Source organism: Gasterosteus aculeatus, chromosome 13 (assembly GCF_964276395.1).
Source record: "Gasterosteus aculeatus chromosome 13, fGasAcu3.hap1.1, whole genome shotgun sequence".
NCBI classification, from domain to species: domain Eukaryota; kingdom Metazoa; phylum Chordata; class Actinopteri; order Perciformes; family Gasterosteidae; genus Gasterosteus; species Gasterosteus aculeatus.
Window position 1 is genome coordinate 17,878,861 of NC_135701.1, and position 23,324 is coordinate 17,902,184.

At 47.9% G+C, this 23,324-nt stretch overlaps 1 protein-coding gene across 7 annotated transcripts in view; it reads left to right on the forward strand.

Annotated features, from left to right (window-relative positions):
* tet3 (tet methylcytosine dioxygenase 3) overlaps positions 1-22,222 on the forward strand; it is a 38,936-nt gene extending 16,714 nt beyond the window's left edge. For 5 of the 7 annotated variants that reach the window (XM_040194851.2, XM_040194853.2, XM_040194855.2 and 2 more), the window contains 9 exons: positions 5,404-8,278; positions 9,998-10,088; positions 12,821-12,914; positions 13,584-13,792; positions 13,937-14,087; positions 14,203-14,292; positions 14,627-14,764; positions 14,921-15,275; positions 15,430-22,222. In XM_040194851.2, the coding sequence (XP_040050785.2) occupies positions 5,404-8,278; positions 9,998-10,088; positions 12,821-12,914; positions 13,584-13,792; positions 13,937-14,087; positions 14,203-14,292; positions 14,627-14,764; positions 14,921-15,275; positions 15,430-17,321 (5,895 nt within the window). In that variant the 3' untranslated portion in view covers positions 17,322-22,222. Of the gene's footprint in view, positions 1-47; positions 1,693-5,403; positions 8,279-9,997; positions 10,089-12,820; positions 12,915-13,583; positions 13,793-13,936; positions 14,088-14,202; positions 14,293-14,626; positions 14,765-14,920; positions 15,276-15,429 lie in introns of those variants that run through there. The other 2 variants (XM_040194857.2, XM_040194856.2) reach the window with 2 other exon arrangements.
* Positions 22,223-23,324: the final 1,102 nt, after the last annotated feature.

Below are 23,324 nucleotides of genomic sequence, written 5' to 3' on the forward strand. Positions count from 1 at the left end.
CTCGCGTCCTCAGCGAACTGCGACGGGTTTATTATTGGTACTCGGTAGCTGTCTTCGTTCGGCAGCAACCTGCCGATCCTCTCGCCGCTTATGCCCTCTTCTTCTTCTTCTTCTTCTTCTTCATCGTCATCGGCGCTCCCTTCGCAGAATCCGCCACATAATGGCTTTTCTCCTCCGATGTCCTCCCCCTTGTTGTCTTCCCTCTCCTCGGTGTCTTCTTCCATTCCCCCTCTCCTCATTCCGCTACTTTTTCTTGCCGATGCCGAAGTATCATCCACCGTTCCCTCCGCATCGCCCTCGCTCGTTTACCTTCGCTGTAATGGCATCGCCGTCGTCCTTCCGTTTATTTTCTTCCCCCCGCGTAGGCGAGGGAGCCGTCGTTACGGAGCGTCGAGGAGTGGTTGTATATCAGGCGAACATCCGCTTCCTTCAGTCGAAAATCCTCCCACCTACCCGTCGTCTCCTTTGGACCTTGGAGGAAGGGCCAGCGGACCGCCAGCGAGCCGCCTCCCGCCTCAATCTACTGACCGTTTCTCTTTCCCTGTGCTTGGAGTCTTGCCACAGAGTCTGTAACCAGCCGCAGGTATTAGATCAAAGCCTTTCGCTTCGATCGAGGGACGGACGGACGTTCGCTGTGGTTCTGGACGGGGCAGAAAAATGGAAGATGGAAGGACCGTTATCGGTGACTTCTCCTTTGGCCCGGTCGAATCTAGATGCCCGAACACTGGACGGAAGCCTCCGTGTGGAAAACCAGAGGCCGTTTGCAGAAGGCATCAACAGGCATAGACACTACGTGGCTTTTCTTAGCTCCTTTTTCCCCGTTGATGCCGCCGCAAGTCGAGATTGTGTATTCGCTGGTTAGCCCGTTCATTCGCCTCCCGCGCCCGAAAGCGGAGCGGCTCTGTCATCGCCGAAGTTGCCAGCGCTTGGCTTTTGCGGATGAACCAAACACACACACACACACACATGTGTATACATGTACAGATAGCGACATGAAAATGCCGTAGAGCGAGCGGCGCCGAAGGGTGTGGGTAGAGAGGTTCTCTCATTGGTAAGAGCTCTGCTGCACTGTGCTGTTTCCTAGGCTGCCGCCGCTCGCGACTCTCCCCCCCCCCCCACAGCCCTCTCTGTTTCTGCTCACTGCACACTCCTCCATTCCATCGTACGTGCCCGCTGTGGCTCAGATAATGGCCTCTCGCTCTGCACACGTTGAGAGAGAGAGAGAGAGAGAGGGGAGATGGAGGGAGAGGCTGCGTGAGAGGGAGGGGAATGGAGCGAGCGAGGGAGGGAGGGAGAGAGAGAGAGGGGAAGGTGGGGGCTGCGAAGAGAAGCCGACTGCATGTGCAGCCGAGAGAAAGAAAGAGGATATTGAAAAAGGGAAGGGAGGAGCAGACAGAGATAATGAGAAAGGAAAAAGGAGAGAACAGAAAGCGTCGGCCATAAGAAGAGGCCAGAGAGAAATGAGAAACGTGCGCGCTGCGCTGGGGGGAAGTGTGTGTGTGTCTGTGTGCGCGTGAGCGTGTGCGGCGTGGATTTTCGGCCGGGAGGAATAAACAGGAATACAAGCCAGCAAGTCCGGATTGCTTCTACGGGCTGCCGTGCCGGCACGCAAGTCTCATGCTCCCCTCTGTCTCCTCTTCTGCTCTCCGCTCTCCGACCGGCAGCTCCGCCTGGACGCCTGAGACCTCGTGAGTATGTGCACCGCCTGTCCTCAGCCTCACAGCCGGCTGCATATTGTCAGGGGCTCTGCTTCATGTTCCTGCTCGGCACGGCAGCAAAAGGAAGGGGTGGGGGGAAGAAGGAGGACGGACAGGGAGGGCGAGGGGGGAGGGGATGGAGCGGGGGGAGTGGGGGGGGGGGGGGGGCGATGTTGTGTATCTGGGATTTAGGTTCAGCTGTCTACTCGCAAGCTGAACTTAACCCCCTCTCCACCACTGGCGTCTACACAGGCTTTGTTTGCCGCCTCTAGTTTCTAGCAGTGTCGGCGTTAAACAGAAATGCGAAAGGCTTATCTCTGTTAAAAGGCTTCTTAACCGGGTCGTGCCACATCTGATCCGGCTGGGTGCGATTCTGTTATCGGATGCACTTTCTGGTGTGTGGCAAGCACGTAGTAGTACGCGTGTGTGTGTGTGTGTGTGTGTGTGTGTGTGTGTGTGTGTGTGTGTGTAACGGACGAGTACACTTCTGGCAGCAGAGTCGGCTTTTGTCACAGTGTTAATATTTGTCAAAGCACGTGGTCCGTACAGGTACACGCACACACACAGGTGCACAGCGCTGCAGGTGCATGCACAAAAGGTGAATCGGGGTTAATCCAAGCGCCGATCATGTGAGGATCCTTATTGCAGCGGCGTTATTCGTTATCTGCAAAGTGGAGTAAAGGTTCGTCCCGAGTGCGCTTTAAACCCACGTGACCCGCGGCGGCAGCGTTTTGCATGCAACTGTGAGAAAAAGAGGAAAAGAGAGTGCCGATGCGACCGACGTACGTGACCGTGGGATGTTGTGCAGTGTTGCAGTCGCTCTGTTTCAACACACTGCAGGTCTTGTAACTGCCGTGCCCCCCCCGTCCCCCACCCTCCCCCTTCCTCTTTCCCGTCTGATGCCGCTGATAGTGCAGACATGGGGCCTCTCACGTATTGCATGCCGGCTGTTCACTGCAGCACCCTTCCCCTCCAACCCCACACCGTCTCTTAGTAATACCACCCCCCTCCCTCCCTCTTGGGACCCCCAACAGACACCCGGCGCAGAAGGTGGATTCAAAAGACCTGAGCATACTGCCTGTCCAGTAATTAGCTGCTTCAAAAGGCCCATTTCAATCATATTTAAATGATGGGGAAGCTGGACGTCAGGCTCACTTCCACTGTCAGACTCTGGTAAATCCACAAACAGAAGCCATGTTCTTTCTTCACCCAAACACCTGAATCAGGAAGGAGCTTCGGCTTGCTCGAGGTTAAACTGTGTTTGTGTAAGGAATTATTTTTATCTCCATTTCTCTGTCTGCTTTGTCTTCTGCGAGGGGCATGTAAGTGTCCTTTAACGTAAAGGCCAGTGTACCATTCAGGGTGTGCGCTCTGTTCACTTTGACACTAGAAAGGTTATTAATGCAGTTTGTTGACTTCCATCTATCGGGCTAACCACCAAAAGATGTATTTGTACAGTGCGTCTGATTTTTGTTTATTCTCACTGGGGCTTTTAGATATGCGGGAATACACTATTTAGTCACAACATGAGCTCTGTCAATGATTTGTGAGGCTGCCCTTGGATTATCTTTGTTTGCTGTTCCTCTCTAGACTCATTTGATAATAATCTGCAATAAGTTAACCAGGGCTGAACACTGTTAATAAGACAAACTTTGGGAATCACATGAATATAAACACCATAGTTGGCTGAGTAAAATAACCTGAATACTATTAGTAATTAGGACACATGTCCAATTGATGTGTTTGAAGTTTTCAGTGTAACTTGTGGTAACTGTCCCCATTCTGACTCAAAGAGGAAGTGAGAAATGTGGCTGCATGTATAAGCTCCTGATAAGTATTACCAACTGCCTCCAAAGACATTTAAATCTACCCACATTACAACAAAAAAACAGACAGGAACAATCCCTCCCTTATTTGTGACTTCCACAGTTCCTGTTACACTGTATTCTGCAATGCAATGACAAATATTTAATAGATTCAGCTTTAAAGTAGGTGATACAATTGGGGGGAATTCAGTTGTTTTACTATAAAACTTAGATCATTTGCATCATTTAAAAAACAAAAGTGTATTTCAGGCCTAATCATTGAGTCCAGTACGTCCAAACTCCAGTAAAATAGCTCCCTTTCCAGCATAAAAAACATGTATATGGTGATTTGAGCCAAATGACCCAACGGCTTTACTTCTGCCCCATGTTGGCCCACTCACAGCCGATGGCCCCCTAACGAGGTGTCTTGGGATGTTATATTTATTTTCCCCTGTTACGTTCCTGAAAAGCTGAAGATCTTTTCTCAAGTGAGGAACGATATGAAAGCAGAGTCGCTGAACATTTCTTTACTTCACTCGCTGCATCAGTGTCTCATGACGCTTTGTAACAGAAGACATGTAAGTCGCCTTATATTTAAATGTTCAGTTGCCCATCTGAACATTTATGTCCACGGCTTGTCTAAAGTTAGAGGGGCAGTTTTATAATGCATACAACCACTCGGCGAGCGATTGGACTCCTTTATTAGCATTTCATTTAGCTGCCTTTAAATACTTTTTATTAAATGGTGTGTATTTCAAGGCAACGCTGTGCTTTGCTTCTAGATTGCTAGACAGTCAAGTGAGCAGAGCCACAAAACCAGACTTCAGTGCTTATTGTTGCAAACAAACATCTGAAATGTTCAAAAAAGGACCTTTTCAAACTAGCACTGTACGGTATGTGTGCAGCTGGCTTTCCATTGTGGATTATCTTAGCATCACATATAAGTCTCTGGAACTTCAGCTCATTTCATGTTTGCCATTTAAGGTCTTGTTTGGGTTGAAAATGTCTTGGGTTTGTGATAATATCACCAGTTAATTCAGGCTGTAACTGCAGGGTTTCAGCTACTCGGCTGAACCGCTGTGTTCAGCTACAGTCCATTTCAGCACTTAATCAAAATCTGCTTTTGCCCATAAAAGATATTCACGCTGAATGATAAGAATAACAATCTTTTCTGAAATATCTCAATTTGTTTCACTTATCTATTGCGTTTCTTGGAATAAAATATTGACTGAGTAAATAAAAAGTTTTTCTCTGTTGATTCTTCTCTACAAAAGAAGAAGGTTTGTACATCTGAGTAAGTCATGAATATAAACAGTTAGTGGAAGTGGACTTCCCTTGAACTCACATGCATTTTATTTATTGTATCCATTCCGCGGTGTGTATTTTATGCCTTCACCTCCCACATACACAACATCCCCCAATGTGAAGGGTGACCAGTTTCAACACCAACTGCCTGCTTTGCATAACCCAACTGATCTGGAGCACAGTGTCCATTTATAACCAGTGAAACTATGTTGCATGACCCCCGACTTGCTTGACAAAAGACTTGCCTGCTATGAGAGCAATACTTAATGCGGTTCTCCTCAGCCCTGCTGACCCGGCCCTGCAGTAATGTATGTATAGTGTGTGTGAGGTGGGAAGGAAACCCTGGCTGCAGCAGCCAGAAAGGAATGGAGTCAGTTATTACTTTGATGGTTCTTATTTATCTGCCGGTCAAGATTTTCTTGCAATTCAATAAAACAAAAACAAAAAAAAGCAATTAATTTACAATTATTTACCCCGAGCCTGGGGATTATTTTCAAAAATGAATGACTAATCCGCAGTGTATAATGTGGGTTTACATTTTGGTGCAGATTGGATTCTTATAATCTAACTAACCTCGCTCCCTCTTTGTTTTTCAGACTGTTTGCGAAGTCACTTCAGTGGATGGCCACAGAAGTGGAGGCCAGATGGAAATTGGGTCACATGACCGCCTCCAGGAAGGCGTTGTGAGCCTGGAACTGACCAATGGGGTGAGCCGCTACCCTAACGATGATTCGACATCTAGTGAAACAGAGCAGCAGAGGGCAGGAAGCGTGCCTCCAAGGCAGAGCTGGTTGTCAGTACATGGCAAGGTCAGTGACACCCAACAACCATGTTGGAACCGCAGCACCGACACAACCCCTGGTAAACCTGTCCACCACGCAGACATGGAGGATGCCCACAATCTAGTGGCTTTTTCTGCTATTGCTGGTTCCCTGCCTCCATCCTCCTCGTCCTGCCTCGTGCGACCTAACACAGCCCAGCTGTATGAGAAGTTCACCAAGGAGAAGGATGTTGAGGGGTCACAGGCCAAAGGCTCTGCGGAAGCTCCCGAGAGAAGCTGCCAAACTCCAGAAGACCTGAACACCCTACAGTCAGCACTGAACCAAGCCAAACATGGAACCAAGCCCCCTAACTGCAACTGTGATGGGCCCGACTGTCCAGACTACCTTGAGTGGCTTGAGAAGAAGATCAAGTCTGCAGCCAATAAGGATCAAGGTGCCCGCGAGATGGCCGATGCTCCCCCGCACCTGCAGCCTCACCTACAACCGAACCATTTGCAGCAACCCCGCCAGATGAACGGTGGCCACCGTCTGTCTACTTCTTACCCCCAGCAGGGAAGTCAAGGCCCTAATCTCAGCCAAGGGCCGTGTTCCAAACCACCGATTCCCTGCTCTCCCCAGGTGCTCTCCATAGCCAAGGAAAACAACATAAGTCTTCAGACAGCCATTGCCATTGAAGCCCTGACCCAGTTGTCTGGCACTGGTCCACAACCTGCCAGCTCACCAGGTCAACTTTCCTACAGCAGCAACCTCCACCACCACCACCACAATACGCAGAACCTCCCATCTCAACCCTCCAATGGCAATGGCTTGTCCTCGGCCAGCACACACTCATCTTCCTCACGCTCTCAATCTGTCCCTCCAGGACTAAACACCATTCAGCAGGGCTCACTTTCCTGTGAGCACCACAGGCCCCAATCCCAGGGCCAGCCACCCCATGCTACCCCTCTCCCGTCCTCTACCTCTCCCTTCCCAGGTCAGGGAAAACATCCAGGCTTCAGCTCTAACCCCCAGCAGTGGAAGCAAGGCTCAGACAGAGGCTCTGAACAGAGGAACCCGTGGATGCTTAAAAAGTCCGAGCCTCAGTCTCACTACGCTGCTGCCCCTCACAGCAGCTCAGACCCCATGTCGGAGCTCAAGCAGCTGCTTGGTGACACCAGTGGTAAGTTCAGCCACGCTCATTTCAAGCTCCCAGTCACACAACCAATCGTCTTGAACCAGAATGGAGGTATCCAGGCCCAGGACAACCCAGTATTGGCCAGGATAAAGCAAGAACCGGACTCTGGAGAGAACTACCATCACATTCCCTCCATGGGACATTACGGTATGGTTAACGGTCAGCAGCAGGGTCAGCACTACACTGGCCCTCCCCTGTCTCCTGGCCAAGCAGCCATCAGCCTATCCACTCAGGCAGCTCTGCAACAACACCTTCACTACAAGAGGAACCTCTTCTCTAGCCACTCCCCTGGATTTGGAGCACCGGGCCCTCATGCCCCTATGGCTGGTCAAAACTTAAAAAAATGGTGGCCCCAGGTGAACGCAGAAGGTTTGCCACATCTCGCCATGAAACAGGAACCCAAGGAACCCAAGAAGAGGAAAAGCAGTCAAGGATCTCCTGTCATAAAACCTCTGAGTGGGATGCTTTCAGGCCCTCCGCTGCCCAAACCTAAACAGATAGTCATCAAGAAGACCAAGCAGAAAGCCTCCCTTCCAACCTTCCTGCCGCCGATTCAGATCACCGTGCAAAAACCATCAGCCCTCATGGTGAACAGAGCCCTGACCAGCATGCAACCAGGTCCTCACCCCTCTCTGCCCCTCCACAGTAACTCCACTCAGGCTGCTGCTGGAGGCCTCTCTGCCCCAGCCCAATCTCAGGTATCCATCTCCAACTCCTCAATGACTCCCTCTTCCAATGTTTCTGGTTTGTCAGAAAACACTCCTCTACTCCAACCTGCGGCCCCTGTAGCTCAGGCTAAGTCAGAGGGAGTGGGGAGCGTGGCCTCCGTTAACACCAGCACCACCACGCCTGTGACCCCCACATTTCCATCCAGCGCCTCACAATTACAGGGCGTCATCAACATAGACCCGAAGTACGAAGATTTGATCCGCCAGTTTGAGGCTGAATTTGGGGACTCGCCTCCAGACGCAGGTGCCACTCAGCCAAAGGAGGTCAGTGCTACAGCCCCTCAGCCGAGGACTCAGTCCGAGACCAGTACTCAGGACATCAGTCTCACGTCATCTTCCACCTCCCTACCATCTCCCTTAATTCTCGCCAATCGAGCGAGTTCGACACCTCATGCAGATGATCGGGAGATGGAAGTCAGCAAGGATGAATCGGGGTCCCAGAGTGAAGCAACCTTGAACCAGGCGTCCACAGAAAGCTTTATGCGGGATATCTCACTACATCGTCAGGCTATTCTGAACAAGCAGCATCTGTCAGAGGACGCGTTTAACATGCCATGTTCTCCGCTACCCAAACGCATGAAGATTGAGACCTCGGGTGACATAGCAGTACTTTCCACCACATGTTATTCTGAGGAGGACACACCCACAAAGGACAGCCTGCCTGCTTCGCCATCTCTCAGAGGCTTCCTAGAGTCTCCGCTGCGCTACCTGGACACCCCCACCAAGACCTTGCTGAGTACTCCCTCGAAGGATCTGCAGGCAGAGTTCCCTACCTGCACCTGTGTGGGTAAGTCAGTGTGTTGGTGTTTTTGTGTTGCCAGGGTGTGTGGCTGCGACCATCCAGACCGCAACAGTGTGAGGCACTAAAGGCAGCAGGCATGAACAATGGTACTGGTGGCAGAAGGAGCCTTTTGTGTGTGATTGGGTCTGCCAGGCAAGCAGAACAGAGCCTTTATTAGGCAGAAAGGGGTTTAGTCCCATGGTCCTTCAGCTTGCTGTAGTAAGTAGTAGTAGTGTTACGAAGGGTTAAGATCTAGTAAGTAGACCATTGCTGTTCCTAAACATTGAAGCAGAGAGCAGCTGCAGTGAAACACTTGCTAGCTGTGTGTTACTCAGAGACCAGCAGATAATAAGTCTCTATAGTAAAGCCTGGTTCCGCACTGCCCTGTCAACTCCCTGTAGCGTAACCCTGCGCTGGAATTAGACTTCCTCCTACACAAACAGATACAGTATGCAGCCACAATGTGCACAGCACACACACAACACAATTTCCATGCAAGAATTTATTTTGCCTCCTCCACTTCCTGCCTCTGAGCCACGCCCTGGTGCCTCGCTCCACCAACAGGGGAATGTGACCTCATGTTGCCTCTCAACTGGAGACACGCACAACCCCGACCGTGTGTCCACACTGTGGATGATCAGCAGAGAGTGTAAAGTGTTTACATTCAGAGCTTTTAGATAATGTGGTTATCCAGAGTGTGTGCGCCACAGTATGAGGAATAAGTGTTGTGTACGGAACCGAGAGCAACTCTGCATTACTTGCAATATAAGCAAGTGGTTTACGGTGTGGTACATTCAACGGAGCCGTGTCACACACACGCAGATTGATGGTCAGAGGACATGGGTTAAGACCATAGACGTGTGTAGGACAACGGTTGAATACAGACACGCACACACACGCACACACACACACACACGCAGTCATACACAACATAAACACAGATGCTCAAACAGACACACCCTACTGCCTCACAACACTCCCACGGTCATTCATCACTACCTCAAAACGCTCCAGACCAGCACCACACCCTGCAGTCTCAGCCCTCTGTCTGCGTGTTCATGTGTGTGTTTGTGTGTCCCACGCTCGCCGTAGATGATTTAGCTTCAGCCACAGAGAGGAGGTCTTTGAGGAAACACATCAGAAAACACGACAATCTTTGATGTTTTACAAAACTCTACAAGAAGTGAGATGTGATTTCTAGCAAAGACACTTCCTTCTTCACTGAAGTCAAGGGGCTGTTAAGCTGTTCAACTTAAATGAAACATTTACCATCATCGGCTTCACGCGGGACTCTGTGCAGGCACTAGTACATAAGGATCTGAGTCAGAGAAATACAAATAAACATTTATAAATTCTATGTTGAATCACCGCAAAAGACATTTGGTGACATAGTTGAGTGTTAATATCCTCTTTGATATTGTCGCTCTACAAATTGAAAAGATCACATAAAAAAGATACATGATCAAAGCTGTTATCATGGCCCTTGCAAATAAAGTGAGTCACATTTTGCTTCACTTCCTCTGTGTAGGATAAGAAATGAAACCTACATGTGATATTACGTCTGCTACTATCTCATAACAACAAAGCAGGCTGAATATACACTACCATTACCATTCATTGTTTATTGTGAATAATAATGTACAATTAAGTGTGGAATTGGCCATAGCGTCTTTTTAAGACTAGCTACGTGTGTTTTCCCTCACCCTCTACCGCCTCTTTCTCTAGAACAAATCCTGGAGAAAGATGAAGGACCGTACTACAATCACCTTGGATCAGGACCCACCGTAGCCTCCATACGAAACCTGATGGAGACCAGGTGAGTCTTTTCCTCTTCCCCTCCCTCAGAGTCATCGGTATCAGAATCAGCTTTATTGGCTAACATGGAATTTTACTACGGTTTGTCCTTTGCTCTCCACGTACTGTACATACAGTCTCTTTTTTACAAATAATCAAGAAAAATATACAACATGAAACAATCAAAACAAGGACAACACAAAAAGAAAACCAATCCAAGAGCATGATGCTGATGATGGAGGCCCACTTCAGGTGCCGAGAGATAGTGGATCCTGGAAACCTGAAGGTCTCCGCAGCAGACACGGTGTTGTTTAGTGTGGTGAAGGAGGATAGGGGGATGGGGGGCGGGGCAGTGTTGAGGGGGCTCCTCCTGAAGTCCAGCTCAGTGTTCAGCTCTAGGTTGTTCTGCTCACAGAACGGAGACTCATCCCCGTCATGCTCATACTTCCCCCTCTTCATCCTCCGCCTCCCTTCGTTTTGTGCTCATGTTGTACCCAGGGAATCTGTGACCCAGAATCCAGCAGGAGAAACAGGAAACATCAGCATCATCAGCATAACAGAGGCAGAAAAACAAGGGTGGCAGGAGATGATAGCAGGGAATGAGATAAATAAGGGAGTGTATATATATATATATATATATATATATATATATATATATATATATATATACAATTACAGAGAGTGAGGAAGAGAGACTCACGGGAGGAAAGATGATGCATATGTTGTCTACTAATATCTACTAAAGTTTTATATTATGTCCTCAGCATCAGTTAGGCTGCCATTTGGTGTTACAAGATGCAAGTAATGTTCATACATACTCAGCTGAAAAACAGCTGAAACTCTTTTTATGACATCTAATCTAACAAATAAAATTGGTGGTGAAGAAATATGAACTTTCTCTTTTTAAATGAAAAACAGATGAGATGATCCCTAAACCCATCCAATAATCTGTTGTTACTTTGTCTGCTATGCATCAGCAGACGTGGTAATAAAAAGACAGGCCGAGTTTAGCTGCTCTTTATAGGATTAGTATTTATTAAATTTAGGAGGAAACACCAGAACGTCGTCTAGCTTTATTTTTATAACCACATCTTTGAATCATTGCTGGACTTTCTTACTAAAACATCTTCCTACTGTGCTCTACCATTTCTATGGATACAGCTTTACTTTACGCAGCCTGGTTGACTCAATATCTTGTTTGTTCCCCAAGAGTGAACACTCATCTTATACCCAGATGCCTGATTGTGTTATTCTACATGTTAACATGACTGAATGTTGTAGTCAGACACAAATTTAGCTTTTATTTGCTGAAAGGCTGGATTTCAAAAGGACCATTAGCCCCAGAGGAGCACAGGATGACTGAGGGGGGGGATGCGCCTTTTTTTTGTTTGAGAGATGACATAAGAAGTTAAGGCCCCAATGTCCCTAAATGACCCTTGGCCCACCCCTGACCCCAGCGGGCCACCCCTGTGGTGACAGAGCCCACTCACCTCCCATCTCTGAGCCACCTTCGGGGGATTTCCATTCAGAAAGAGCCCCTTTTGTTCACTGTCACGCCGAATCTACTCAGGGCTGAAGCTCTCACAATGGCACGTATCAAGCACGCAGGAGAACTGATTTAAGCCGTGAGCAAACTCCCGGCAAGTTCTTATGACCTATCCCCATCTCAATGCAACCTCTGACATCTCGTCTTCCTCCTATACACCCCCCCCACTCTCTACCAACAGAGCCGAGAACACACACACACACACACGCACCGAGGGTGAGGGCCACTGTTATTTAATCTCCTCACACTCCAGTATTTGCTCAGGCAGGTGCTCTAGGACACATTCACACAACTGGATTTACATTTTGGAGGCACATGTGGACACAAAAACATGGTGTAGCGCAAGATGCTTGGAAAGAATAGTGAGCTGAGGAAGTTTCATTAAACTTAATCTGTCAATGGACCCTTAATTCTAACAGCGACTTTAGAAATCAGCCAGAAATACTCGTGCGGGAGCTGCTGTTCTACTTAATTAATAAAAGCTACCGAAAAGAGATCCCATTAGAAGGCGACGTTACCACCACACTACTGGGAAATGTAGTCGACCAGTTACGCCGCTATACTTGTAGCACCGCTATTGCCCAACACAGCAAACGCAAGCACAGAGTTACAGGGCGGCTGGCACTGTGTCGGCGGCTTGCGGCTTCTGGTTTACTCTGCCGTGCTCGTGTGAATCCAAGCAGAGGCTTGTGAACACTCCTCAGCAGCCAGTGCTGCAGAGGTCGGCCCGTCTTTATCAGAAACGACATCCGCTGCTTCTCCCAAAGGCTCCCAAATACCAGCGACTCAGGGCAACACGGGCAAAAATACGGCCAATGACAACAAAGAGACTCCATTGATTAAGTTAATTACTAATCCCATACGTTTAATGTTTTAAAAGTTTATACAGATTCCCACACAGCAATGTAGGCGTATTGTTTTAATCTTCTTTTGGGGGTGAATGTGTTTGCAGAGCACCTGTGCTGCTGGACAGGGGTCTGTTCATTGTTTAAAGGCAGCTGCTAGAAGTGATGCAAAGTGTCTGATCAGTCGATAAGCAAACCCTTTGTGGTCAGCTCGCGGGCCCCTTTAGGCCCCCGACCCACAGGGAAAGACAACCCCGCCTGTTTTAGGTTCAGGACACCTGAGTTTCAGCTTGCCGTGCCGGAGCCCAAAAGTCAGGAATCAGACAAGACAAAGAACTGAAGTGTTTTTCTCCTCCTCTGCAGGTATGGAGAGAAGGGGGATGCCATCCGGATTGAGAAGGTGATTTACACAGGCAGAGAGGGAAAGAGCTCACGAGGATGTCCTATCGCCAAGTGGGTAAGTAGCATCTCCTCACATTACATCTGCCATGTTCAAAGTTCTTTAAGAACTGCGCAGGTATCATTGAAGTTTTCTCTTTTGCTTCCTTTGTTGAGTTGACATGTTGAAATAACGACCGATGACTCAAAAAAGAACATTGTGATATCGTGCAACGACTCAGTCCGAGCCTGACAGTGTTTAGGTGAGAGAGAGGAAAACAATGACAGCCAATCAACACCAGTGCAGTATGTGTGTGTGTGTGTGTGTGTGTGTATAACGAGAAGTCCAGCAGAGACATCAAGCCAAGTTTGTCACCTAACCCGACTAAACAAGTAGGAGGTCTCACTCTCTGTGACGACTGTCAGGCCCCCTCCTGTGTCACCCTGACGCATCCTGCTAATGACTTTATGGATTCAAAACAGCTCACCCACTGTGGGAGTGGGAGTGTTGCTGTTTGTTAGAAGCAGAGAGAGTTGGGGAGTGTGAATAAGATCAGGCTTATTATCCAGAACAAAAGTGTTGGAGATGTATATTCTTGGTCCACTAGTATATCTTTTAAGTACGATTCTCTTTGGCTAAAAATATATTTAAAAAAAGAAAATAGGATTGTTATCCCGTTCCCAGGGTTAGAGGAACCCAGGAAGAAAGAAAAAAACCAAAATAATGACCAGCTCTGTTTCCTGTCAGGTGATCCGTCGAGGCAGCGAAACAGAGAAGCTGCTGTGTCTGGTGCGTCATCGCGCGGGCCACCACTGTGCCAACGCTGTCATCATCATCCTCATCATGGCCTGGGAAGGTGTCCCGAGGGCCTTGGCTGACAAGCTGTACCACGAGCTCAGTGGCACCCTCACCAACTACGGCAACCCCACCAGCCGACGCTGCGGCCTCAACGACGAGTGAGTAGCTGATCCGATGCTGTTAGGGAACGGTGCTCGTGGTTCCCACTCTCACAGTGAGACGCGAATGCATGTTAAAGAATGCTGGGGTCACACGTAAGACATGCACCAAGCTGAGACCACTCTCGCTGTCTCCCCCTGCAGTCGTACCTGCGCGTGTCAGGGTAAGGACAGTGAGTCTGCTGGTGCTTCCTTCTCCTTTGGCTGCTCCTGGAGTATGTACTTCAATGGCTGCAAATACGCCCGGAGCAAAATACCCCGCAAGTTCAGACTACAAGGAGATCACCCTGAAGAGGTACTGAGCTACTTTTTGTATGCATCACATGGGAATACGTTTAAAATGAAGTACCGTTGGAGTTCTTTGTTTTGGTGTTTTGTTCTGACCTGGGATGTATGTTTGTGCTCGTCAGGAGGACAAACTCAGGGATAACCTACAGTATCTGGCAACCGAGGTGGCTCCTTTGTACCGGAAGCTCGCACCAAAGGCCTACAGTAACCAGGTTTGTTGCAAAGGCCACTTGTAGGAATGCAATAGTACTGAAAAGGTATGATTCTTATGGACAATGGTCATTGTGAGTTCAGCACAGTGGAGAAATAAAAGCTGTCAGTGACAGACAGATTAACAGATTCTGAATCCACATAATAAAATATGTAAGTCAATATTACTCACGTGTGACTTTTACTTCCATATTATTTGCAACAACAATCTACATATCATGTTTTCACAATGACACCATTTCAACCAGAGCGTAATCTTCTGACACTGACTGACTAAACTGATCACACCTGTGAAGTGAAATGTAAGAAAATAAAAGTTATTTTTTTCTCCCTCAGTGCGAGACTGAGTCGAAGGCTCCGGAGTGCAGGCTGGGCTCGAAGGAAGGCCGGCCCTTCTCTGGAGTCACTGCTTGCATGGACTTCTGTGCCCACGCTCACAAGGACCAGCACAACCTCTACAATGGTTGCACAGTGGTAAGATCACTCACCATACTGATAAAACGCATCTTTTATGTTTTGGGGGTATTTAGGATGAATAACGGCTGTATTATTTGATTTAAAATGTTGATGTTTTGTAGCTTGGAACAGTTTACATTGCATCTTGCTTTTCCTTCTCTCTCTCTCTGTAAGGTATGTACTTTGACTAAGGAGGACAACCGTTCAGTGAAGGAGATTCCAGAGGATGAGCAGCTCCATGTGTTGCCTCTTTATAGGATCTCCCAGACTGATGAGTTCGGCAGTGAGGAGGCCCAGCGTCTCAAGATGCAGACGAAAGCCATCCACGTGCTTCAGGCTTTTCGCCGTGAGGTGCGCAAGTTGCCCGAACCTGCCAAGTCCTGCCGACAGCGCAGACTGGAGGCCAAGAAGGCCAATTCGGAGAAGAAGAAAAATAAACTCATGCAGCAGGCAGGAGCGACACCGGATAAAACAATCGTCAAGGCTGAGGTCTGCATCACAGGTTCCCCTCAACTCCAAGACAATAAAGGTTGGTTGGTTGTTTTGGACTCATAATGTACTTTGACAAGGCAAATGATTTGAAATGTACCACGGGAACCCAAATACAGCAGAAGACAAAAACAATTAAGAACTTCAATGAGTTATAGTTTTTAACTTACTTTTCCTTTTTTTCAAACATTCAGCAATTATAAAACAAGAGGTGAAGCCCAACATCAAGAAAGAGCCGTTCAATGGATCAATGGATGGATACCGTGTGCAGGCAGCAGACCCATTCAACAACATCTATCCGCACCCTGCCTACTATGCAAGGGGAGGCCTTCCCCCGACTGGCCAGCCCTCTGCATCCGACCCAGTAAACGGTTACCACCACAATCTGCCCGCGATGCACTATGGCTACTACAACTACTCCCCCAATGCACTTTTCCGCCCTAAGCTGAGGACCTACGAGGGTCGAAATGGCTCTTCGCCCAAAGCAGGCGGCAAGGTTGCCCAGGCTGACTTGAAGCCTGACATTCAAAGCCTTCAGGCCAGACTGACCCAGTCCTTCCCCAGCCACCCAGAGCAAGCCAACCAACCAAACCTCAGCGCTTACGCCCAGCACGCAGACCACAACCAGTCCCGTTCTTCCTCCGTGTGCTCCGAACAGTCCAACAGAGGCACCCCAGTCATCAAACAGGAGCCTATGGACGTGCCGGTCTATGAAGGCACAACGCACGGCCAGGCTGGTGCCAAGACACCGAGCAACACCCCCCAGCCTGCAGCCTGGCAAGGGCATAAGTTTAATGGAAGTATCGTTCCCACCAACTGGGAAGGCCATCTGCATCCAAAACAAGGCCCCGAGGGCTCGTTGTTGACCCCGGACAAGCAGCAGTTTCACCAGCATCCCCAGCAGCGGCAGGCCTCTCCTTACCCGGCGCAGTGGACATCCTACCCAGGCTCAAATGCCCTAAATCCTTCCCCTGCTCCTTCGGCATCACTCCAGGTACCTCCCTCTTCATCCCCATCACCTCACCTAGGGACAGCGTTCCCCGGTAACATGCACCAAGGGTCCACGCGCCCCTCTACCCCGCGCTCAAACACCCCTCAGACAGGTACACCGCAGCCTGGCAGCGCTCACTCAAGCTCAGTCACAACGCACCCGGGCCCAGGCACTCCGGGCCCAGGCACCCCGGGCCCAGGCACCCCGGGCCCAGGCACTCCGGGCCCAGGCACTCCGGGCCCAGGCACCCCGGGCCCAGGCACCCCCAGGCACTGGGCCAGCCCTGCTCCTAGCCCTCAGCCAAATGCTTGGGCCATGGGGCCCGCGGCGTATAGCCCTGGTTTGAAGCACAGCAATCCTGCAGGGGCCTACGCAGACAAGATCTGGTCCAAGACCGGGGAAAGTCGGTGTTCCACCCCTCTGGGGCTCCAAGAGAAGGCCTGGAAGTCCGGTGGAGGTTCAATGGCGGGCATTTCCCCGTCTCCTACGCCCGAGGGTCGCCTGTTCCCTGATGCCCTGCAGCAGTCAGATCAGGCCTGCTGGACTCCCAACCGAGCCGAGAGTGACGTTGAGAGCACCAAAGGCCGCGAGGAGTACGACGAAGAGGAGTGGTCCGACAGCGAGCACAACTTCCTGGATCCCAACATTGGTGGTGTAGCCGTAGCACCAGCCCACGGGTCCATCCTGATTGAATGTGCCCGTCGGGAACTACATGCTACCACTCCGCTCAGAAAGCCTGATCGCTCCCACCCCACCCGCATCTCCTTGGTCTTCTACCAGCACAAGAACCTCAACCAGCCCATGCACGGCCTGGCTGTCTGGGAAGCTAAAATGAAGCTGCTGGCGGAGCGAGCACTGGAGAGGCAGCAGGAAGCAGCTCTCCTTGGCCTCTCCCAGGAGGAGATCAAGGCCCTCGGGAAGAAACGCAAGTGGGGGGCTACGGCGGCAGGTGCCAGTCCAGGACCGGGACAATCTAAAGACAAGAGGGAGGGGCCAGTGACGCGGTTAGCACCCACGCTGCACACCTCCACCACGGTGACTGCGTCTCCCTATGCCTTCACCCGCCTCACTGGGCCCTACAGCCACTTTGTCTGAGGTCACGCGGATACAGAAAGACTGACGGCTACAGAGCGGTGCAGCGGAGAGAGCAGGGCGAATGTCTCTCAGCCGTCCCACAGTCTGGTCTCTCCATCCTGGCCCCCTCCAGTCCAATAGAGGGGGGGGGGACATTTTTATTGTTTTTTACCTCATGTCAGGCAGGTGTTTGGGCTTCAGACACACTGCCTGTGGTGCTCTTCCTCTCTCTTCCCTGTAGAGGATCTCCATTGCTTTTTCTTGTTCATAGAATTTTAATGATTCTAATTATTGCTATTATTAGCGCTATTATTATGATTGCTATTGTTACTGTCAATGTTGTTATTACAGGTATTATTATAATGAAGACTTGTTTGTTTTTTATTATTGCTGTTTTCATTAATGTTATTATTAATGATGTGATTGTTTTTGGTTATATATATTTTTTTTAAATCAATCAGTCTGTCAGACTTAGACAATTGCTTTTCCATGTTTGGAAAACGTGTACCCTTTTTTGTTTCTGATTTGTTTGTTGTTGTCAATCTTCCAGCTGTACTTAGAGGAGGAGCCATTATCGGCCTTGTAAGACAGCAAATCAACATTATGGAAATCATATGTACGCATCTGAAAAAAGGGTTTTTCAGTGGGCTTGTCTCAGATATCAATCTCTATTTAAAGATGTACAGATGTGTATCTTTGATTTTATGGCAAGAAGCCCTCTGTAAAAGTTAATTCCAATTATTGTCAACCTGGGGCTCTATTTTCTAGTTTTATTACTATTCCTGATCACGAATACGTTGACCAACAGCCCTGCTTTCTTATACACAAAATACAGTATCACTGTAGCGAAGCCTTCCAACAGCCATTTTTATATTTTCTATAGCATGGAATTTGCATATACTGTATCTTTGTATTTGCATCCGTTCACATTTCCCCGTTACCTGGGAAAATGTGAACTTCAGCCTTCCGGCAAAAAAATTCCAGTTGCCCCTTAAAACACATTTGGATAAGATTTAGCTGCCTCTGTTGCCGTCGGATGACGTGCTCCTCCTCCTCCGTACCCCTTCAGACTGGTGCTCAACTTCCAGCTGTGTTTGATTTTCATTCCGCTACTCTCCATGGCACTTGATGCTGAACTTAGGTGCTCTCTAACCCGGCTCGACTATTATCAGCAAGTGAATTTGTTTTGCCCGAGGTGGAGTGTCAGAATGAGGAGCTCTATTGCTTTAAGACATCGGCGACGAGAGATTTGCTTCACAAATCCTGTCACGTGCTCCTGTAAACTGTACATATCTGGCACTCCGCTGGGGGACAAAAATAAGTGACGCTATTTGCAAATGCCGTTCCACCCAGTTCGGCAACTGGCACGTAGATGGGTAACAGGTGGCACACTTTATCTTCCTATTACATTCAAGTATGCGGGAGCACCTCGCAGTGTAAACTCTAGAGGGCAGCAGTGGCTGCCGCTTCAAAGTGGTGTGTACAAACAAACCGTGTAGCGCGTGAGCTCCATCCGGCAACCAGCAGCCTCTCCTCGCTACTTCAACAAGCCGCTGCCAGCAGAGGGGGATCTCAGGCCCGTTAGCGGACCGCGGATGGGCGTTGTGATGTAGTGGATCTCACGGCGCGGATGTGAGCGGGTGCTCTTTTGGAAGCCCGTCCTGGGGTTGTGCAGAGGGAAATGGTGTTTGGGACAGCGGTGCTTTTGGTGCTAGTACACACACACACCCTCACGTAGACACACACGCACACACACTCTCCGGTGCTCTCCTGCTACACTTGATATACTGTGAAGGGCCCCCTCCTTCCTCTGCATGGTGCTGTCATCTTAGAGCAGAGAGAGGGAGAGAGACGCGTCCTTCTGCGGGCGCCCCGTCTCCACAGAGCCAGTCAATCAAAGGAGCCGCCCCGCGGCGGCAGATCTGACGCTGGGCCTCACAACCGGTTTCATTTTAAGGTGCTTTTTGCAAATTATTATGGAAATGTGGGTTTTGTCTCACACGGCGCTCTGTACGGGGCAGAGAAAGCACAGTAAGTTCAGTGCATCGCCCGTAAGCCTATTCACAGAGATAGACAACAGTGAAATGGAGAAGTGGAGACCTGGGACTTGGCGTCAAATGCAAGAGTCAATGAATCTCTCGGTTTGCGTGTGTGAAAGGGACTCAAACACATGGTTGCGTGTAAGAGAAAAACCAAAGAGAGACTATTTGACGGCCTGGAAAGAGTCTTGTGAGCCGCTCGTTTGTTGTTATCGGGCGTCGACAGTGGGGCTGTTTGATTCGTGGTATTCGAGCGGGGACACGGTTGCCTCGCGGCGTCTGTCAGAAATGAAAGTGAGCGGCTAATATTGGATAGAGGCAGACTCCTGGCTGCCCGGTGGTTGTTTGGTCCAAGGCCCCGGGCATTTGGTGTAGGACCGCGATACCTCTCCCGAAGGTCTCCAGCTCTCTACCTCGCGCTGTAGAGACACTGGTCACAATCAGCAGAAATCATGCTTATGTCCTTTTGTGTGCTCTAAATCTCCACACTCATTTTAACCTGTTTTCTTTTGGGTTTTTCTACTCTTATTTATTACTACATGGTGATGATGATAATGATTGTCTTTGATGTTATTGTTTTTTCATCTTTTTTTATATAGCTAATACAAATTGTACATAGAGAAGAAAAGATTTATAAAAGCACTTTTAATCTTGATTTTAAACAAAAAGAAAGAGCCGACTATTGACAACTTGAAGCTTAGTTTTTTTGTTTTGTTTTTTTTCTCAAGAGAGAGATAAAAATGTAAATATTAAAATATTTAGGTAAGATTATTTAACTTGTGATGATAGTAAATAAACCATAAATGACAAGGGGGTATTTTGAAGTCTCTGACAGCCCTCAACAACACCTGGTCCCGAATGTGTTGTGTGTAAATGTGTGCTTAGTAACACTGCTGTTTTTTCTTTTGTAAGTACTGTAACCCCTTGTCAGCATGTAACTGAGACCTGTCACTTTCTACTAAGAAATACATCAGCTCATTAATGTAACATTGAACCAAGCTTGACATACTTACTGGCAAAAGTCAAAATAAGTGAAGGGTACTCCCCAAGAAGATTTAATGGAAGTTGGAGCGAGCCGCTAGCTGGCTTAGCTTAGCATGAAGACGCAAAATGGGGTGGGGGGGGGGCAAGTAGACCGACTCTGTGAACAGGCAACAAAACCCACCCACCAGTACCTCTAAACCCCACTAACACCGTACATTTCATTTATTCATCGGTCCAAAAACCAACGCTTCACCAAGTCAACCTTTGGTTTCATGGTGGTTACGCTGGTTACGAGTCTATAGGCCGTCCGCGTAACCAGGCAACCAGCGGAGACCGCAGGAAGTGACCGCGCCCTGCCACGATGGTGTGTGCACATGGACTAAAACGTTTGGTTTTTGCGCGGATTCATCAGCAGTGCTTCTCGAGCACTTTGCTCAGAGCCAAACTAACCACTGCCCCCTATTTCCAGTCCTTCACGCTGAGCTAAGCTAACTGGCTACTTACGGAAATGAGAGGGGTATACATCGCCTCATCTCATCTTATATTTCCCAGAATATTTACCCTATTCCCTTAATACCATTAAAGCTGCCCTTTACAAATTTGCCCCCGATCCAAAGGAGTGAAGTTTAAAGCCGGGCAGAGGTGGGAATGTTTTTAGCGATCTTTGTCAGTTGTGTTAGACTATCAGGTAAGAGACTCCCTGCTTGTTTAGATGTATCTATGATTATCTACTCATAATAGTAAGTATGTACTTGGCTTAAGAATCATGACGCCCCTTCGGAACACAACTTTGAGTGTTTGGTTTGGAATAATTACTCGTGTGATACACATATTATGGCTCACAGTGGTTTGACCGGTGCTGGGCCCGGAACTGGTACAGTAACGGCACATTTTACTCTTCAAGCATAACGCACGGACCCCATCACACACGCACACAAATGCGTAAACGGGTGCTGAGGACACATCTTAAAATGTCCAACTTCACGAGAGGTCTTCATGAGAAGCGCCTCCTCCCAAGCTCGTTTAAAGACGGGGGGGGATCGGTCAGCTGGTGCTATGATGCTAACACCTAATAATTCACTGTGTAAAAAGACTAAAGATGTGAGGGATAAATAATTACCACAAATATTTTCTGAGCTCTTCGAGAGTCGAGAGAAATACACTTTTGATTCAAGCAGTTTCGCAGTATGAGAAGCTGCTCTGGTGCTGACTTTGTGGAGTCTTTTGTTACGATGCAACTCAACGGGCACTCAAACAGTTCATTACAATCTATTAACATTCTCTCCGTATTGTACTTGAGCTCCTTTAAACAACGATGAAATATAGAGTCATATTGTATGACGACTGTTACCTGGGTTTCATTTTTGGTATCATAGGCTCTTGAAATGATCTTTAAGCAAGTTGTACACTTAATGATGAAGATATTTGAACAATACAAGAATATCTGTTGTGTTTTGCCCCCTTCCTTTCCCTGGTCACGCACTTCCTTTACTCAACCGCTCTCCTATTCTTGACACGTGTATATTTAGTCTTTCTCACACGCACACAAACATAGATATACAGATGCATCTCACTGCGTATGGCCCACATTTAGAAGTCTGCTGAAAACCTAATTTAATGAACACTCTCCAAATTTGGGATGGAGACTTGAACCCCGGCCCGTATTAAAGAAAAAAAAAAAATGAACCTACACAACTGGCAGCTACTTTCCTTTTTGAGTTAGGATTGTTCTTGGTTCTTTATTTTCATGTCAAGGATGCAGTATGTAAAAAAGTGTTTTTGTTCAGTCTCTCTCTCTTTGTAGCTGTATGGTGTATTATGTGAATACATAGTGTATGTGGTAAAAAAACCACAATATTGTTTTATGTTGCGCGATAAATAAAAACATTGAAGTGAAAACTTTGGTTCATTTTATTTTAATGGGTTATTACACTGGGTGATCAACTTGCCACCCTTCCATGTTTCACTGGCGTTAAGGGGAATCCACCATTGCGTTTTCCGGAAAATTGGTTTGAAAAAGGATTTATTTCCTCCGGCTCCATGTGGGTATAAAATCACACAGTTCTAATGATCTCAACAAGGTCATCCTACTACTGCTTTTTGCGCTAATTGCAATTGTGAATAATGCTTAAAACGTATGTTATTCTGTCAACAATTGTATCATAATATCATTATAATAGCTGGAGAGGCATTTCTCCCTAATGGAAACAGGTGACAACTAAGGCTTCATCCTTAATTGGAAAACATACTAACATACCAGAATAAACTGGTTCTACAGCCACACTGAATATATATATATATATATATATATATGTATGACAGGTTACTATAGTGACATTTTGGTTACAAACATAACGGATATTTTTATCCGTTATGTTTTATTTAATAAAACATTGTTTGAGATGAACATTGTTTGTGTGCAAAGGTAGAATGAAGGGAATTGGACATGAAAGTTCCAGACCAATCGTTATTTTCAGAATCAATAATGAGTCATAATATCTGAATTCCAATCCATTTAAAAAAGCAATTTCAATAAAAAATCTTAAACGTTTTCAAATCAGGATGTTATGTCATTTTCATTTTGTATGCTATAATTATCCAAAAGTTTCTAATAAAAAAAAAAAAAAGATGTTTTATCGTGATTAATTTTCCCAAAGTTATCTTGCAAAACACTGTACTTGCACTAAGATATTTCCGAGCCGGCTGTAAGGTTTAGAAACCTCATTCTGCTTTTCTCAATCTAGAGTCGGGAAAAGGTCAAATGCAATGACTGCCAACGCTCCTGCCGGCACTTCACCTCTTGTACTGAGCGTTATCGTGGCTCCTTATAATCACATATTGCTGTTGGAAAATTGACATTTAGCTCAGCAGGACGTGGCGGTCACCTCTGTCCAGATGGGCCGGCCTGAGCCCTCGCTGCTCTGCTCCTAGTCCAACCCCCCCCTGGTACCTCTCTGCCTCTCTGCTGTTTCTGTTACTCGTGGTCCGATGGCACAAATGG